At 38.2% G+C, this 20698-nt stretch overlaps 1 protein-coding gene across 2 annotated transcripts in view; it reads left to right on the forward strand.

The window, feature by feature from the left end:
* inpp5a (inositol polyphosphate-5-phosphatase A) overlaps positions 1-20698 on the forward strand; it is a 330149-nt gene that overhangs the window by 93635 nt on the left and 215816 nt on the right. For both annotated transcript variants that reach the window (XM_008106714.3, XM_008106713.3), the window contains exons 3-4: positions 10860-10960; positions 16619-16706. In XM_008106714.3, coding sequence (XP_008104921.1) covers positions 10860-10960; positions 16619-16706 — 189 coding nt within the window. The remainder of the gene's footprint in view (positions 1-10859; positions 10961-16618; positions 16707-20698) is intronic.

Consider the following 20698-nt stretch of genomic DNA (forward strand, 5'->3'; position numbering starts at 1 on the left):
TGCCTTTCATGTTCCTTGATTTGTGTTTGGGTAATGCTGCATTTGGTGGTCCCAATGTAGACTTATCCATAGCTTTATGTTATACAGTAGACTCCTGTAGAGGTGAGAGGATCCCTCGCTCTTGTCCTTTGCTGAACTTAGCATTTGTTGGATTTTCTTAGTGGGTCTGTAGATAGTTTGTAGGTTGTGTTTCTTCATCAGCTGGCCTATGTGGCCAGTGGTTCCCTTGATGTATGGTGAGAACACCTTTCCTCTGGGTGGATCTTTGTCTTTACTCTCATGGCTTGTTCTTGGCCTTACAGCTCTTCTGATGTCTGTGGTGGAGTATCCATTGGCCTCCAGTCAGGAGGCTTGTTGTTGCGCCTTTTGTGGGTAGTCAGCCTCTCTCCTCCTGATGTCCCCGTTGCCTCGGCACTATAAGAGGGTTTTGTGAGACCAGCGTAGTAACGATGAGGCTGTGGACCAAATGTTAGTTCTTGGGGACCACAGGTTGGGAACCACTGACATAGTGTTATAGTACTCACTGGCTATCTATGCTGCTTGATGTGTGACCTTGATGCCCATGTGCCTGGGTTCCTTAAACTTTTGAGTTGTTACTACTTGGAATTCATTTGGGAAAATGATGGTTTAGAAATATTTTAAATTTATAATAAAAGTAAAGCAGGGCCGAGGAGCAAATATCTCCGGAAGCAGTATTGTATATTTGAGCCTACACAGAGCCTTCTGTATCTTCTGCTACAAAAGGAAATGTTTACCCAAATAAAATCTTGTGGCAATCTAATGCTTTTTCCCCAAGTAATTTGTTTCATCATTATTTTAAATGCCTTCTTCATTGTTATAATGGGGTAATCAGGAAAAACCATTTCCTAAAATAGTGTTCTCTAAATTGTGAAAGTTAATGGAATGTTCGAGCATGTCCTTTTTCCCCTCAGGGCTGATGAAAATGTAATTTAGTACTGTTGCTGTAATTATTAATTAGAAACACGTCTATTTATGGCCATGTCACTGTTTGGACTGTTTCAAGTATATACATTATCATGCACTTGCTGAAGCCAGAAACCTTTCTAATTTTTTATTTTATTTATATCTTGTCTTTCTCACAAAATGGGATTCAAAGTGTCTTAAAGGCTCGAAAGCAACTGACCACATTTGTTGTGATTATGAGGCACAAAAAATATAATTCCTATTTTTGTAATTTGATCCTGACCCATTTAAAATGGCCTTTTCAATCTTACTAGAATTAAATCTTGTTTACCTATCTATGAAAGTAGTACACACTTGGCTATTAAGGTTGTATTATATTTTGGAATAAACACTGGCAGCTCTTGATTTAATTTCAGATGCATAACTTCTTTGCTTGTTTTGGCACATATTTTATCGATGAAGAGCAGAAAACTAGTAATTAAGCTCAATTAAATTGAATTTAGACCCCTTCTACACTGCCATATAAAATTCAGATTATCTGCTTTGAACTGGATCATATTGCAGTGTAGACTCATTTAATCCCATTCAAAGCAGATAATGTAGATTATCTGATGTGATAATCTGGACTATATGACAGTGTAGAAGGGGCCTCTTATTAAAGAGCATCTTTTTACTTTAATTTCGATTAAATGTTTATGCTGTATTTCCCCATATAACAGTTCTATTTACTTTCCTTAACAGCCTTTTCAGAACTTGATAGACAAAGAGAGAAAAATTATGTGTACAGTGTTCCCTCACTGCTTTGCAGTTGGCTTTTCGCGGATTCTCTGTTTCACGGTTTTTCAATAAACTCTAAAAGAATATTATAAATCATAAAAAATTACAATTTACAGCCTAAGGAAGGGAGGAAGGAGAAGCCAAAGGGAGAGAAAAGGAGCCCAAGTGGCAACGAGAGGCTCCTTCTTTGGAGGCTTTTAAGCAGAGACTGGATGGCCATCTGTCGGGGGTGCTTTGAATGCGATTTCCTGCTTCTTGGCAGGGGGTTGGACTGGATGGCCCAGGAGGTCTCTTCCAACTCTACCATTCTATGATTCTATGAGAGGAGAAGGAGGCGATTTATCAACACATGATTGGTTGATAAAGACTTAAAATAGTGTATAACTACTAAAATAATGTATAAATATAAAATGAATATAGCGTCCCTACTTTGCGGATTTTCACTTATTGCGGGTGGTCTTGGAACGTAACCCCCGCAATAAGTGAAAGGACACTGTATTTAAACGTCAAGGCATTTGATCTATTTATTTTAATCTACCACAGAACAGGAACATTCTTGTGCTTAGAGGAACTGCATTCCTTAAGGTACATCTACATTGTAGAATTAATGCAGTTTGACTTCACTTTAACAGCTATGGTTCAGTGCTGTGGAATCCTGGGAGTTGAGGTTTTATAAAATCTTCAGCCTTCTCTGCTAAAGAGTGCTTGGTTCCTTACCAAACTTCAAGTCCCAGGATTACATTGAGCCATGGCAGATAAAGTGTTATCAAACTGCATTAATTAATGCAGTGTGCAGTATAGATGCACACTTAGACAGAAAGATCTTAGATCAGCCCTTTCCACTCACACTTTTTAATGTCAAATTACACTTCAGCAACTGTTTTCTGTGTGTGTGAGAGAGAGTGAGATAGTTTGTGAGAGAAGTAATAAACCATTGCTATGTTCTTTTTATTGAATAGTTAGCTACCTCGTTTGCCTCTTTTCATTCCCTTTTAACTTAAATATAAAGCAGCTCAGCAAAAAGGTGCTGATTTGACTGCAACAAACAGGAAAACATTCTTTATATTTCTATGTTTATATTGGACTTAATTGTGCCCCACAGTTCCACTGATTGATATCAACTGTTTTTTTCAATGCCTTGCCAGCCCTCAATGCACAGGTAAATAGTAATTAAATATTGACCTGCGGCTTAGGGTTAGACTCAAATACTTCATTAATGAGATTTCTACATAGGGGTTCATTTTCTGGTGCTGATTTTAAAATTTCTCCCTTTTAATTAACTCATTAGGTTCTGGCAGGTGCTTTGCTTCAATTAATTTATTTCAGCGCAAGAGCCAACACTAGATTCAACATATTACGTTGCTGAATATGAATAGATTTCAACAATACCATAGAAACATAATAATAATAATAATAATACACTTTAATTGTATTATTAGTTGTAATCCCAGAGGGATTCAGAGCGGATTACAGTATAACATGCAAGGCAAACATTCAATGCCTGTTAAACAGTGAACAACAACGACATATATACAATACACAGTCAAAGGTAAAGGCTTCCTCTTTCATCTCCAGGACCTGGAAGTGATGCTCAGATCCGACCATGGGGCGGTGCTCTTGTTCTATTTTTCCATGCCGAGGAGCTTGTTGTCTGTAGGCATCTCCGATTATGTTGCCAGCATGTCTTCATGTCTGCATGGCGTGTCCTTTTATCTTCCCACCAAGACGGTACCTATTGATCTACTCGCATTACATGCTTTCAAACTGCTAGTTTGGCAGAAGCTAAGGCTAACAGTGGGAGCTCCCACCGACTCACAGCTTCAAACTGCCAATCCTCCGGTCAGTAGATTTCCTGCAGCTAGCGGTTTAACCTGCTGTGCTACCATGGCCCCACAATTGATAAAATAAACAATTGATATCAATTGTTGGTAACTGTGGAGCACATCTTGTTATTGAATGTATATTGCTCAGTGGTTTCTCAAGTCGATCATGACATGAAAAAAAAGTTGTATATTTACATTAGATCACTCTCTATCCTTGCAGCTGAGAACCAACGTGTGTTTTCAGGATGATGGAAAATGCAAGACAGTTGTAGGAAATTTCTATATTTGAACAACTACTCCTTAAGATCACTGTTAAAATTAGCTTTCTACAAAATGTGACCTTGATTATAGTTTCTTTAAAGCAAGATTTGCCAGGAAAAATCATGTAGGGAACATCCCACTTAATTGCTATTTAGCCACTGGGCATATGAGCTCCGAACCTAGGTTTCCTTGGTCACAATGTAGTCTGTCATTTTATTTCTAAAATGCACCGTTGGCTTGTTTAATAACCATATATTGAAATGCAATGTGGGTGTGCCATTTCCTTCTGGGCAGAGAGCAGAATAAAATCTAAAAAATAGTATGTTTGTACAGAGGCCAATCTACTGCAGAAATGTTAAGACTAACCTTTCTATTCTGGTTTTGAGGGTGAACATACAACTCCCATTTTTTCCAGTGTCCTTCATTGGAGGTTTTAAAGCAGGGGCTGGATGGCCATCTGCCTGGTTGCTTTGATTGTATGTCCCCACTTAGCAGAATAAGGTTGGACTGGATGGCCCTTGCGTTCTCTTTCAACTCTATGATTTTATGAAATAACCTTCTTCTGGTTGGTCTTCTGGTTAAAAACTAATCATGGCCCAAATTGTGGGTTTTTTAAGCAAGATTTGTTCACAGGACATTTGCCTTTGCCTTCCTCTAAGATTGAGAGAATATGACTTGCCCCAAGTTCACTCAGTGGGTATCCAAATTCAAAACCACAATGCGTTTCAAATCCAAAGATTGTTGGAAATACAGTATACTAAAAAAGGGCAAATATGGAGAAGATAATAAATAATAACAAAGAAAAAGAAATAATATTTAGGGAATGGAGTTGAAGAGAAGAAACAGAATTTAAGGAACCTTTTAAAAGAACAATAAAAGTGTGGAAAAAGTGTGGAGAAAGAAGAAGCTAAGATGGCAACTATATGGCAAATTAATTACAATAATAACGAAATTATTGGCAGAACATTGAGATCAATTGAAAGTAGAGGGGAAAGGTTAGTGGAGGATTTGTATACAGTAGATGGAGACCCTGTAGAACAAAAGGAAATTCAGAATTGGATAGGATCAGGGAATTGGATTCAAAGCTGGGCTATAAGACAGGAATTTTTTAGACTGAGGGAAAAAATTAGAGAACAGGACAATCCATTTGAGAAGGTGATTAGGAAGTTTTTGAGTGGGGAAAAGAAGGTGGCAGGAGATCTGTACGAACAAATTATAACGGTAAAAGAAGAAATAATAGAGGAAATTTTCCAAACATGGAGAATGGACATGGAAATTGAGAGGGAAGATATACAAAGGGAAATAAGTAATATAGCAAAAGAAAAGTACAATGTATTAAGGGAAGCAAGAAGGAAAATGTTACAAAAATGGTACGGAACTCCTGCACAACTTTCACATTTTTTTTTACCAGGGATGAAGGATAGGTGTTGGCACGGTTGTGAACAAAGAGGGGTGTTTAATCATATGATATGGGAGTGCGATCGAGTGCAAGAATACTGGACAATGATTGAAGGAGAAATCAATAGAATGCTAAATCTACAAATAGTAATAGTTAATAGAAATGTACTACATGCAAGGATAACGGAAGTGAAGAATATATAAAAAGAAAAAATGGTTGACAAATTAATAGCATGTGCACAAATTGTTTTAGTGAGGGGTTGGAAAGATAAAACAAAATGGACAAATTGGTATAAGTACAGTAGAGTCTCACTTATCCAACACTCGCTTATCCAACATTCTGGATTATCCAACGCATTTTTGTAGTCAATGTTTTCAATACATCATGATATTTTGGTGCTAAATTTGTAAATACAGTAATTACTACATAGCATTACTGCGTATTGAACTACTTTTTTGTATAACATGATGTTTTGGTACTTAATTTGTAAAATCATAACCTAGTTTGATGTTTTATAGGCTTTTCCTTAATGCCTCCTTATTATCCAACATATTCGCTTATCCAACATTCTGCCGGCCCGTTTATGTTGGATAAGTGAGACTCTACTGTATATAGTTATGTTAAATGTAGAAATCACAAATTGCAAATGGAATAATATAGATAAAATTGAAAAGATTGCAATAATCAAGGGGATGTGGGAACCAGTTAAGAACTATTTAGAGAACGTACTAAGATGTGGAGTGGAAAAATTAAGATTGAGATTGATATTTCAAATGTAACTTCTGTAGTTTGTTGTATAAAGTGTATGTACAAGAAGAGGAGGGTGGGAGTGGGATAAAACAACAAAACAACAATAAGAACAAATTTAAAAAACTCAGTGGGTGTCCATGATTGAACAGGAATTCAAATCTCGTTTCCAGAGTCTTCGTCTAATGCTGAAAACACCATACCATGCTGGATGCTCCCAAATATTAATAATTATTTAAAATAGTTTTATACTCAGAAGCTGCAGCTCATAAAATAGCAGGCTTTGCACTTCATGTGCATGGTGCCTTCATATCCATATGCATTCAAATATAGGCATGTGCCTGAGAAACAGGAGGCATCATTGTGACAAGATGACCTTTGACAACCCTTCCAAGTTGTAATTTCAATGCAGACATTTAATGTGAGGAAATACTTTGTAACACAGCTTTAAAAAGCTTATCCTACAGGCAAGAATTAGAGATGGATCAGGAAATAAAGCTGGTTTTGATAAACAGGGATGTACACTAATGTGGAGTGACTACTGTCATGTGCAAGAGAGCTTGAACTTGGAGTCTTTCTTTTAAACTTTATATACTCATGTATAAGTCTATAAATTTTAGTCAAAAAAGCAACTCCAAAAACCTGGATCAGCTTACCCATGGGTCTGTATGAGTATGAGTACTTAACTATTATGAAAAAGGGAACTATACCCTTCTCTGAGTAGAGTGGCAAAAGCTTAGTCTATCTTGGGAGAACCTAAAAGAAAGACCAACTCCCTCTCATCTGTCTGCCATGGCACTGCTTCTGACTTTTTGAAAGTCTACATGTGGAAATATGAATGGCAGTTGTCAGGAGCAGCCGGCCCCTTGGGATGGCATTGGGGCTTTCCCCTCTCCACAGAATAACCCTTGGTTTATCTATGGTCATGTCAAAATCCATAATTTTGGCCCAAAAACCTGCCCTCAACTTATACACGAGTTCAGTTTATACATGAGTATACACAGTAGGTCTTATTTAAAACTTGGGTCATGAAGCAAAGGATTTGCACAAAGCTCTGCAAAGCCTTTGTTCTTTTTTGGTGTGGCTAATTCTGGTCACAGTAGTCATTCCTAATGAATTGTATCATGGTGGACTGTAACAGGAATTGTAAAGGTCAAAATAGAGCTTAAACATAGTCAGTGAAGATATCTCACCAAAAAAGGGAACATGCAGCTCTTTTTCTAAGCTAAGGTTGCAATCATCGAACAAAGGGACAATTGGTGTTGTAGCTGTTGTTAACAGCATTCTTCCAAGTCTGAAATACACAACATTCTAATCCAAAGCTTCCTCTTAGATTATCACTTGTCTCTACCTCAAGTATCATTAACCTTTAATTAACAAGCATTCTTTGGATCATACACAATATGCTGTCCTTTTCACAAATTGGATATTAACACTATGTAACACAATATTTGTTCCTGGGTTATAAATGTCATTTTTAATTGGCTCTATCATTAAAAAAATAGAAAAAGTGTATTAAACTCTAAAAAGTTTGTTTTTGTGGGACATTCTGCAGCACATTTGCTATAGTTTTTCAATGAATGTCTCATAGAGTCTTAGCCAATTCAACATAGTTTGTGGCAGTCACAAAAACAAAGTTTCTGGAGTATAACAACTACTTTCAAAGTAAGTACCACAGAATTAAACAGGAAATAACACTTTCAAACTAGGAACAGTTTTCCCCCCCAAATTTTGTTATATAGTATTATCATTTGAAATTTCAGTTCGTGGGAAGGTACATGTTTTTATATCTGTGAAAGCTCATGTGCATTTTAATGAATATGTCAGAGGGTCTTTAAGGATCACATAAAGCAGTGCTTGTGGTGACACAACCTAGTTGGTTTTACGAAGTGTGATTGTTCCTAGAAATGAGATAGAACAAACGTGATATAAATCCTGACAGAAGTTTTCAGTAATAGACAACATTTTGGGAAGTTATGCCATACAAAGTCTAAAATATATGATAGAAGCAGTTTGTGAATACAACTGTACATATTCAGATCCAGGTAGACTTGATGTGATTATTTCTACTGACCCATTAACCTGGAGAGAAGGCAAGAATTCAGGTTTCAATCTGTGCTTCTGCCAAGACAGTGAATCTTCCTACTCGAATCCATAGGTGTTTTCTTATGTGGCTCACAAAATGTTTGTGCCTCTAGCTGGCTATCTGTATTGTATCTTTTCATGTCAGTGTTCTATTGTATAGTGACAATAAATAACAACATTCTCTTAACTCATCCCTTAGGAGTTTTTATTTCCATTTGCTGTTGTTTGTCATATATGGCAATCGCCATATTCTCTGTACCATCATACGAGTACAGTCAGTTCTATTACGATGATTATAATGATTACAATTATTATTATGTTTATTTATGCCCTGCTTTTTCTCTGCACGTTAAATGCACTTCAATACAATTTCAAATCTAAAAATATACAAACATTAAAACAGAATTAAATGTAAATGGAAAACATATTTAGAGTTAAAAACCAAAGCATCCCCTGACTTGATCTCAAAACCCTTCTTCTTTAGAAACCTGCTTGAATAAAAAAGTTTTGACCTTCAGCCGGAAGGACAGCAGGGAGGTGGCCATTCTGGCTTCCCTGGGCAGAAAGTTCTAGAGTTGAGGGGCAGCCACCAAAAATGCCCGATCTCTCATTCCCACCAACAGCTTGAAATGGAGGTGGGACCTAGAGAAGGGCCTCTCCTGAAGATCTCAGGGCCCTGGAAGGTTTGTACAAGGAGATGCGGTCAGCCAAATAGCCTGGACATGAGCCATCTAGAGCTTTAAAGGTCATTACCAACACTTTGAATTGTGCCCAGATACAGACTGGTAGGCAGTGGAGCTACAGCAACACAGGGATTGTTCGCCAGTCCCAATTAGCAACCTAACTGCAGCTCTTTGGACCAGCTGAAGTTTCCGAGCACTCTTCAGAGGCAGTCCCATGTAGAGTGCATTACAGTAATCCAAGTGGGATGTAACTAAGTCATGGACCACTATGGCCAGATCTGGCATCTCAAGGAACTGAGTTGCCGCACAAGTTTATATTGTGCAAAGGCCCTCCTGGCCAACACCGACACCTGGGCCTCCAGATTCAGTGCTGAATCCAGGAGGACCCAAAAGCTGTGAACCTGTGTCTTCTGGAGGTGATCCCCATCCAGCACAGGCTGGATCCCTATTTCCTGGTCTGCCTACTGACTGGCTAGGAGTGCCTCTGTCTTGTCTGGATTAAGTTTCAGTTTGTTTGCCCTCATCCAGTCCATTACTGATGACAGACACTGATTTAGTGTCAGAACAGCTTCCTTGGCATTAGGTGGAAAGGAGTGGTAGAGTTGGGGGTCATCTGCATATAGGTGGCACTGTACTCTAAAACTCTCCCAGCCATTTCATGTATATGTTAAACGGCATGGGGGCAAAATGGAATCCTGAGGAATCCCACAGGTCAATGGCCGAGGGTTCAAACAGGTGTTCCCCAGCACCATCTTCTGGGTATGGCCCTCCAAGAAAGACCAGAGCCACTGAAAGACAGTGCCTCCCAGTCCCATCCCAGCAAGACGACCCAGAAGGATACCATGATCGATAGTATTGAAAGCCGCTGAGAGGTCCATGAGAACCAACAGGGACACACACCCTCTTCTAGCTCTCTGCATAGGTCCTCCACCAAGGCCAACAAAGCTGTTTTTGTTCTGTGATCAATTTAAGAGGAATAGGCAACTTTCTGTACTCAAAGCTAGATATGCTGCTGTTTTTGGGTGCATCTACACTTTGAATTAAAGCAGTTTGACTCTACTTTAATTGTCAGTGAAATGGGAACGTGGGAGTTTCAGTTTACAAGGCCTTTACCTTTCTTTGCCAGAGTGCTGCTGCCTCACCAAGCTCCAAATCCCAGAATTCCAAAGCATTGAGCTGTAGTAGTTCAAGTGGTGTCAATCTGTATTAATTTAACAGGGTGCATGCACACTTAGTCACTGGAAAGGGTTTAAAGTGGAATCAGTAGCATTAATAGCAACAACAAAGTAAAACAGAAATACCAGATTATTTATTTCCTAGAATAAGCTGGAAGATGTTCCTGGTTTACTTCCTGGTAATACAAAAGATCGTCTAAGCATAAAATTGCTGGGGACAGGACAAAACATTGGCAAAATCGTCTCAGGTGTCTTTTATATGTTTTGGAACCATTTTTAATTTCTTCAGAATATTTGAGATGACCTAGAAGGACTGCTCTCAGTCTTAAAGGCTTTCCCCAGATTGTCACATAACAACAAAAGCTATTTAATGTTGCTTCTTCTTATCACTTTTTCTCTCCCAAGGCCATCCTGTGCAGGAACTCATTTTCTACTGTTTGCATCTTACTTGTCGATGCTCCTAAAATTCTTCCTTTTTTGATCAAATAGTATTTTTATTTTCTGGAATGTGCAGAAAACTTCAGTACAGGTTTTCTATACATTCAAGAGTATAAATATTACAGTCAAGTAGTCATTATTTCTGCTCATCCCATGTATTTCTTGTTGTGGGATCAGTCTTTTGCTGATTAATAACAAAAATATCCAAATGTGTAATAGGCATGCCATGCTTATCCACAGGTCTTAAAAGACTGTTACATATGTGTGTCTGTGTATTTGCTTGCCTACTTTGCTTTACTATGGAAAGATTACATCCGAGTACAAAAAAAATCAGTGAAGCAGTCCAGTCTCAGAATCTGAAAATCTCCAGCATAATGTTGAGGAAAATACGTTATGTTTAACAAATTCTCATCTTACTTTTGAAAGATTTTTAAAAAATTGCTGAAATAATATTATTTTGATAGAAAATTGATGTTTACTGCTGTCAGTTCTATTTGTAAAGCAGTTGCTGTGCTCATGCCTTGCTTTGTTTTGTTTTGTTTTGCAGGTTGTTCATGCACACAAGCCACATTTCATGGCATTACACTGTCAAGAGTTTGGTGGGAAAAACTATGAAGCGTCTATGTCTCATGTGGACAAATTTGTTAAGTAAGTAGCACGACAGATACAATCCAAGTCTAGATTGTGTACGTCCTTTGCTTAGATTTCAGAATTTGGGGAAGGGGGAGCTGAGGAAGATAAAGAAATTTGAGACCGCATTTGAAGTGATCATTTGAAAAGGCTCTCAAAAAAGTTTGCTTTTTTTTTTTTTACCATGCAGCATTCTTGCCATCATTTATATGGCTTAATTTGTTCAATACTTTAAGCATTATAGTCTACAAAGCTCTGGCGTTTTGGTTTGGTTTTACTTTTTAAAATAATGACCTGTGAGTTGATTACAAGCAGACCTCCATAGTCCCAGGGATTTACGAGAAGCACACAGCTCCTGGAAAGGTGAAAAAAACAATTAAAATATTGCTAGTTTTTAATTTGAAAGAATAAAGAATTTCTCAGATCTTTACCATGACTACAAGGTCAACATCAACATCTGCTGGAAGAGGACCTACAGATTCCTAGAGAGTGTACATTTTAATCAAATCTATGAATGTAACATGATTTTTGTTCCTGGGTTATAAATGTCATTTCCTAATTGGATCTATCATAAAAACATGGGGAAAGTTTATTAAACTGCAAAAACTTGGCTTTTGTGGGAAATATGTGAGAGGAAGTAACTATGTGGGGAAATCATAGGGAGGAGGGAGCAAGCTTGTTTTCTGCTGCGCTAGGTTGCGGAACAGTGCCTTCAACCAACAGGAAAGGAGATTCCATTTGAACATTAGGAAGAACTTCCTCACTGTGAGAGCTGTTCAGCAGTGGAACTCTCTGTCCTGGAGTGTGGTGGAGGCTCCTCCTTTGAAGGTTTTTAATCAGAGGCTGGATGGCCATCTGTCACAGGTGCTTTGAATGCGATTTCCTGCTTCTTGGCAGGGGGTTGGACTGGATGGCCCACAAGGTCTCTTCCAACTCTAGGATTCTATGACTCTATGACTTGATCCTGCAACACATGTTCTAATTTATTTTAATGAATATCTCATCGAATCTCAACCAATTCAATATAGTTTTTGGCAGCCACAAAAATGAAGTTTCTGGAGTAGAACAACTACTTTCAAAATAAGTGCCACACAATTAAACAGGAAATAACACTTTCAAACCAGGAACAGATTTTTTTTCAAATTTTGTTACATAGTGTAATCAAATCTACAAAAATCAAACCTGCATATGTGGACAGCTACTGTACAAGTTATCTCAGTATTTGAAGGAAATAAGTGGCACGGAGAGTTGGCTTTATGATAGGTCAGACCATTTGTCAATCTGACCTGTGTCTAGAAATAGTGCTTCATAATTTGATGTAGAAGCTTTTCCCATCACTTGCGAGCTGGTTATTTTTGGAGGAAATGCTAGAGCTTGAACTGCAATCTTCTGTATGCAAAGATTACAATATACTGCTGAACTTCGCTTCTGATGTGAGAGAATTGGCCGTCTGCAAGGATGTTGCCCAGGGGACACCCAGATATGTCATCATCTGTGGGAAGCTTCTCTCATGTCCATGTACTGGAAGCTGGAGCTGACAACAGGAGCTCACCCCGCTCCCCAGATTCGAACTGCCAACCTTTTGATCAGCAGCTCAGCTGGTACAAGGGTTTAACTCCTTATGCCACCAGGGTTTCTCCATTCACTCCTGACAAAAAACCCCCATGGAACTATGTTATTTTCTTGGAGAGAAATACAGTCTGCTGGTGTTTGGCGCCAGGACCTCCCATGGATGATCAAATTAATGGATTCCATTATAGGCAGTGGTGTAGTACAAGGGTTGAATGAAAAGTAATGCCTCCACCTTCGTAACTCCTCAACAGATGGCAGTACTGGTATGCGGCAGGTATTGGCTTGTTCAGTAGACTCTCCTCTACAGTTCCATTTGGCAGGAAGCCTTAGCATTGAACGGTTGTGTTGTTAAAGTGCAAAGCATGGAACCCTGCGCAGACGGTCGGTCAATGCGACTTAAGCAATGTGCAGTCACTGAATTCTTAACAGCAGAAGGTGTCACCCCAAAGGAGAAAGGTGTCACCTTCATTCTCATAATGTGAGAGGAGTTCCTGGCAAATTTCAAGTCAGTGCATTTTCATTTCAGGCGTCAACATCCTGGGTACCCATCGTGCACAGATCTTCCGAATAGCCAAGCAAAGCAATAATGTGACCCACACGTTCTTGTGAAATGCTGATTATGGTTGACATTTCTCTCTGAGTGATACAACAATCGTCCTGAATCAATCTGTCAACCTTTGGCTTGTAAAACTCGGTGGTTGCTGTCACAGGACGTCCAACTCTTTGTTGGTCATGCAAGTCAGATGTTCCCACCTTAACATCTTTAAACTTACTCCCCCAATGACACACAGTACTCACATCAACACAACCACCATAAACAGCTTGCATTCTCTGATGAATCTCCTTTGGGATGATACCTTCTGCTGTCAAGAATTCAGTGACTGCACATTGCTTAAGTCGCATTGACTGGCCGTCTGTGCAGGGTTCCATACTTTGCACTTTAACAACACAACCATTCAATGCTAAGGCTTCCCACCAAATGGAACTGTAGAGGAGAGTCTACTGAACAAGCCAGTACCTGCTGCATACCAGTACTGGCATCTGTTGAGGAGTTACGAAGGTGGAGGCATTACTTTTCATTCAACCCTCGTAAAATGGGATTCCTCCTTAAATGTTGGGAAACCAATATTGCTTTTTTTCATTTTTAAAAATACTTTCAAGGTGAATCAGTGGTTGCTGAATTTGTGAATAATGGGGGGCTAATTGTAGCAATGCCCCTTCTAGCAAGAGGTGTAGATTATAGAATATACTGGTTTGGTGATGTACCTGCTTTGAAAACTGCTGTATAAATTGTAGAGCAGTCAATTCTACAAGGTTCTTTGTACAAATTTGTGTTTGTGTGGTGTATACTTATATGTATTAGAAATAGCGAGAAGGTAAAGAGTTTTGTATTTCATGCTTGACAAGAGAAAATGAAATCTACAATGATTTAATACTTTCTTTCTTGAAAGTTTGGAAAACATGTTAGTCCTGGGCTACATACATCTTTTGTGAACTGCAGGCTTTTAACAGAATTCCTTATTCAAAATCTCAATTTCATATGGAGCCTAATGGTTTTTGGTCAGGAATTCCTTGCTAATCAACAGCAATAGCAGCTATGCCTCTTTTCTCTAATCCTCATTTTATTAATAAAATCCCGAAGTATCGGACTGTTCTGTGCTGACAAATGCTTTCATGGCCGGAATCACAGGGTTGCTGTGAGTTTTCTGGGCTGTATGTTCCAGAAGCATTCTCTCCTGACATTTAGCCCACATCTATGGCAAGCTGGTGTTTTTGCTGGTGAATCCTTTTCAGTCACTACTTTATCCACAGAAACTAATAGGAAAGCAGGGTTGTTGTATGTCTTTCGGGCTGTGTGAAAGCCCGAAAGACATACAACAGCCCTGTGATCCCGGCCATGAAAGCCTTCGACAACTAATAGGAAAGCATTTCAGGCTGATGTTGTTTTGCGTAAAATAGTGAAACAGTGCCCTCTGCTGACATGGATCATCAACGATTTGCTTGGTGGTTTTTTAATTGTTTGCTACAGTATTCAATAGGATATAAAAGCACCAGATCAGCTGGCCTTGGAACAAGCTAAACTGTGTAAGCTCTGGTTAATACAGTAGAATCTCGCTTATCCAACATAAACAGGCCGGCAGAATGTTGGATAAGTGCAAATGCTGGATAATAAGGAGGGAGTAAGGAAAAGACTATTAAACGTCAAATTACATTATGATTTTACAAATTAAATACCCAAACATTTGTGTTTTACAACAAATCAACAGAAAAATCAGTTCAATACATGATAACATTTTGTAATAATTACTGTATCTACAAATTTAGCACCAAAACATCGTAATGTATTGAAAACATTGACTACAAAAACATAGACTACTAGAAGACAGACTGCATTGGATAATACAGAACGTTGGATAAGTGAAGTTTGGATAAGCGAGATTCTACTGTACTTGAATGGGAGACCACCAAATATTTCAGAGGATGAAACTGACAAAACAATCCCTGAATATAAATTGTCTGAGAAAATCCTATAAAATCCACGGGGTCACCAAATATCAGCAGATAACGTGAAGGCAAATTCATACACATATTATACAACAACGTGTCATCTGTATGTTGTGTATACATTCTATTTTTAGATTCGTTTAATCAGTATTTCAATAAAAGTCACATAGGTACAGGATCACATCAATATTTCAAAATATCGATAATGTCTATAAACACCATTTGTACCTAAATTTCCTCACTGATTAGGAAAAAAATCTATATTACCTCCCTATCTCCTCTTTATTTATAAAAATAAAAAATCCAAGTTTAAAAAGGACAAATAAACATGCTAACCCAGCTACCTTTCTATGAGAACATGCAGTCAGTTTCTCGCTATCTTTTTTTTTTTTTTTTCATTTCAGGAGCCATTTAAGAAACCACAAGTTGCTTCTGGTGTGAGAGAATTAGCTGTCTGCAAAGACATTGCCCAGGCGATGCCCGGATGTTTTTTGATGTTTTACCATCCTGTGGGAGGCTTTTCTCATGTCCCCACATGGGGAACTAGAGCTGACAGATGGAAGCTCACCCTGCTCCCCGGATTCAAACTGCCGACCTTTTGGTCAGCAGTCCTGCTGGCACATTGCGCCACTGGGGGCTCCATTTCTCGCTATTAAGTTTAACTACAAATCTTAAGTTGTACCCTATTAATGAATAATTATTTATTCACAGTCTTCAAAGCCCACAAGCAAATTGTGTTTATAGATTCTGATTTATTTTGTGTGTGTGTGTCATGAGCGACTTGAGAAACTGCAAGTCGCTTCTGGTCACAGTGTGAGAGAATTGGCTGTCTGTAAGGACGTTGCCCTGGGGATGACTGGATATTTTGATGTTTTCCCATCCTTGTGGGAGGCTTCTCTCATGTTCCCACATGGGGAGCTGGAGCTGACAGAGTAAAGCTCATCCGTGCTCTCCTCAAATTCGAACTGGCAACCTTCACATCAGCAACCCAACCTTCAGGTTAGCAGTCCTGCCAGCACAACCCATTGCACCACTGAGGGATTCTAATTACACTGTGTAACATAATTTTTATTCCTGGGTTATACATGTAATTTCTTAATCGGTTCTTTCATAAGAAAATATAGAAAAAAGTTTATTAAATTGCAACAACTTTGTTTTTGTGAGACACCCTGCAGCACATTTTGCTATAGTTCTTCAGTGAATATCTCATAGAGCCTCAACCAATTCAACATTTTTTGTAGCAGCCACAAAAATGACTTTCAAAGTAAATACTCCACAATTAAACTGAAAATAATATTTTCAAACCAGGAACAGAAAGTTTTTCAAATTTTGTTACATAGTGTTGTGAGTGATTTGTATTGGACAGCTGACTGAAGGAGCGCAGAACCAAAGTGGAACATGGTACCAGGAGTACTACAGTAGCATTTGCTGATATGTTTCAATTTGTTCCCCCAAGATAATTTGTATGCGTTTTTGTTTTTATCTTTTGGAAAGCTGATGAGACTTTAGTATGTTTTTGATTTTTTTAAAAAAAAACTTAATAGCTGCTTAATACTTATAGGAATGTTTATTCTTTTGTCTTCTGTTCTGAATTTTCAGAGAATTGTTATCAAGTGACGCAATGAAAGACTACAACAGGGCCCGGGTTTACCTGGATGAGAATTTCAAGTCACAGGAACACTTTACGGTGAGTTTTCATGCATAATTAGTTCTTCAATTCATGTTGGCATAACATTACTTCTTCATCACATAGGGTAACTTTGAGAAGATTTTGTATTTAGGCACTTGCTAATGGCTAAACCCTTCTCAATAAAATGGGGTTAAGTTCTGAATGAGCATGGAAACTATGCCATTTATCAGTGCCCCATAGACACCAATAGATGCATTCACTTAAGGTCCCAACTGGCACTTGGGATGAAATTAGTGTACTTTAAATTCGTTTACATTATGTCATATTTTGGTGACAGGCATCTATAATACCTTTGTAACAATGGTGGTACTGATGGGGTTTTCCTGGTTGTTTCTTCTGAAATTTTGCTAACTTGGGGGTTTCAGAACCAATTCTTTGGAGCCACTGCCTAATAATAATAATAATAATAATAATAATAATAATAATAATAATAATAATACTTTTAATATTCCACCCTTTTCCCCGAGAGGACTCAAAGTGGATTACAGCATATAAACAGACACAGGCAATCATTCAATGCCTTGTTACAATGAAACACAAACACACAGGCAAAGGCAAAGGCTTCTCCTTTCATTTCCAGCTTTTGGAGGCGGTGTTCATCTCCAGCATGACTGCATGGAGCATCTTTTTGCCTTTTCGCTGAGGCGGTACCTATTGATCCACTCACATTGCATGTTTTCGAACTACTAGGTTGGCAAGAGTTAGAGCTAACAGCCAGAGCTCACCCTGTCCTGCAAATTCGAACTGCCAACCTTCAGGTCAGCAGTTCAGCAGCACAAGGGTTTAACCCATTTCGCCACCGCGGTACTTTAAGGATATTTTATCTGCCAATATTGTTTTTAAAAGTCCAGAAAGGTCATTAGTGACATGTTATAGTTTCTTCACATTGTTGCAAAGCCAAAAGCAGTTTGCAGAATCAGTAATGTTCATGTTTCAATGTGTTTGCAACATTTGCAGTTCAGCAACACCGTTTGCAAAGAGCTTTTCTCATGAATCTGTAATAACATGGTTCTGTTTAAAACTGACAAGCAACATACCTTTGAAAGAGGCACAAATCGTACAATTACAAAACCACACATTTATTCATTTACTTATTTTAAAGCCATTTTCTAGGAGAGAAACCTTAACCTCTTGACTTGGAAAAAAGCATAAAAGTATTTTGTCTTCATATCATAAGTCATGGAGGGATGCAGTACTTTTCTATAAAAATCCTAATTTCTCTCCTTATACATACTACTTCAACATTTTGATTTGGCACTCTTAATTCCCTCTTACTTTAATCCCCTTGAACTATTTCTTCTTTTGTACTACTCCTCTGAAATTTCCTTTCTTTAACAGATACATAATTAGTTCAATTTTAACTGTCACTGTGATCCTTCTCCAGTTGAGAGAGATGTGACAAAACTTTATCTCTCTCTCTCCTGTTATCATCCTGCTATCAATTAAGAGGCAATAAAAGAAGTGTAGTGCACTTTTATTGGGTTACAAAGAGTATTGTGATATGATGCCTTCCTTGGCTGTGAATAAAAGACTGAGAGAAGCAGATGAAAATACTTCATGATACTTTTTCCTATCCTGGAAAAAAAATGTCCCCTATCCTGGGAAAAATAGGAGCATGGGATCTGGGTGTTGCATGCAATATGTGGGAAGGAATAACAAACAAATTGGAGAGGCAGATAAATGAGTAGGACAGTGGTTCTCAACCAGTGGGTCCCCAGGTGTTTTGGCCTACAGCTCCCAGAAATCCCAGCTACTTTCCAGCTGTTAGGATGTTTGGGATATGACAGCCAAAACATCTGGCCACAGGTTGAGAACCACTGGAATAGGATAAGAACATTTTCACAACATGGTCCTCCTTTTCCACAGACTCTACAGCAGTTTTTGTTTATTTATCACATTCCTAGAGGATAGGTCTATGAATGGCTTCGGGGAGATGGAGGCGGGGTATAAGAAATAAATTATTATTATACCTACATAAATAATACAGGCTGGTACTGATTTACAATTTATAATTTAGAAGTATGGATCTGTCTATTTTCAGGACAACTGTGCAGTCTCACTGGAAACTGATATAAATGCCACCCCAGTCCACCTTAAGAGCTAGCTGCCAAACTGAGCTAAAGTTCAACTTCTGATCAGGGTTCAAGGAGAACAAGGATTCTAGCTTCGTCCAATAGTCATACCTGCAGTAATCAGAAGCAGGATCCCTATTACACATCTTTGCAGCTTGCTGGAAGGAGTTGGGTGGAAAGTCATCTTCCATGTATTCCAAGAGAAAGTTGAAAGGACCTCTTTTACCTGATACGAGGCTGGTTCTCAAGGTGGATGGACCCCAGAAGGTTATTTAGTTATGTCTTCATTAGAACCTCAGCTACCATGTTTATTTACAATTATAGTTTATATAGTATTTTTAGCACATTATTTGCTACTTTTCCATTGTTGTTCCCCAACACCATTCCCAGCATCATTTCTGCGCTTACTGTCTTCTTCCACTTCAGTTGATTGGGTGCAGCAACACATTTTGTTTGCAAGCATCAGTAACATTGCCATAATGTATACAATTTTAGTGACATAACACACACTGCAACCAGTAGTTAATGAAGATGGTAATTATGCTATAAGTAATTAGGTCTAATTATTAGATTTTTTTATCATGTCAGAAATGACTTGCGAACATACTGCAAGTTGCTTCTGGTGTACGAGAATTGGCTGTCTACAGAGATGTTGCCCAAGGGATGCCCAAATGTGTTACCATCCTGCTGGGGGGCATCTCTCATGTCCCCACAAGCTAGAATTGATAGACAGGAGCTCACCATGTCTCAGCAACCCAACATCAGGTCAGCAGTTCAACCAGCACAACCCATTGTGCTACTGCAATGGGTTAAAAAAATTATTAGATAAAGGAAGAAAGAAAGAACCATTTAATCAGTATGAGTACTACTGCAGACAGTTATGAAATTTTTAAAAGTTAAAATATAAAAGCTCTCACAATAATAAATTGGAGTACTTTGGCTTAATGTGACCTTTTAACAAGGGAATAGTAACTATGCTATAATATAGAATAACATTATTAAATAAAGAGCGTTATTTTACCTTAAAATTATGTTCTCATTATTACAAAACCGGTAAAGTTAATTTTTGTTAGATTAATGATATTTGAGCAATTTGCTCAGTCAAGCCTGGCTCAAATAATTGGTCATTAATTGAAAAAGGAAATTGAATTTAATTTATCTTGTACATAAATCCTATGAGAGTTATTAATAGGTCTCAGAAAATAGCAGCGTGTTCCCAGAAATGAATGGAACACTTTGGACTTTGTGAGCATATTAACCATGGCAGCTGGAGGGTTTTGCTAAATATCATAAATGATTTAGGAAGACTGACATAATTGAATTTAGTGCCGGGAGAATTCAAATACTCGATTAGCTTCCAGGGAGCCTTTTATTTCTTTAAAAGACCAAAGACTTTTGCCTCTCTCCTCCTGTCCTTCTCCCATCCGCTTTCACTTGATAAAACTGCACAATGTTACCAGGAGGTGGAGCTAAGGTATTATTTTTACACAAAGTTATGGCTTCTTAATTTTCCTCTTGTCAATTATTGGGGACTGGGATCAATATATGCCTCCTATTTTTCATTCATTTCTTAAATAAAGCAGAGAAAATATATAAGATGCAAACGTTCTGGAAATTAAGTTAGCTAAAGGGCTAATACTGAAAATATTTGGCATTCTCATTTCAGGGTAAGACTTATGGGAAAGGAACACAGTTCCACAATAAGCTATTTTTGAAAATGCTGTTAGAAATACAGGCAGTCCCCAAGTTACAGACAAGTTACAGTAGTGGAAGATGAAGGAGAGGTCTTGCGGTGTGATGGGAAGTCATTTATGCTCCATTGGATAGAATCCTCTGTTACCTAAAAATTACCCCTTTGGGCTTTTAATATGCCACTATGGCTACACTTAGGTATATGAAAGCAGGTGAAAATATGTA

Source organism: Anolis carolinensis, chromosome 3 (genome assembly GCF_035594765.1).
Source record: "Anolis carolinensis isolate JA03-04 chromosome 3, rAnoCar3.1.pri, whole genome shotgun sequence".
Classification (NCBI taxonomy): Eukaryota; Metazoa; Chordata; class Lepidosauria; order Squamata; family Dactyloidae; genus Anolis; species Anolis carolinensis.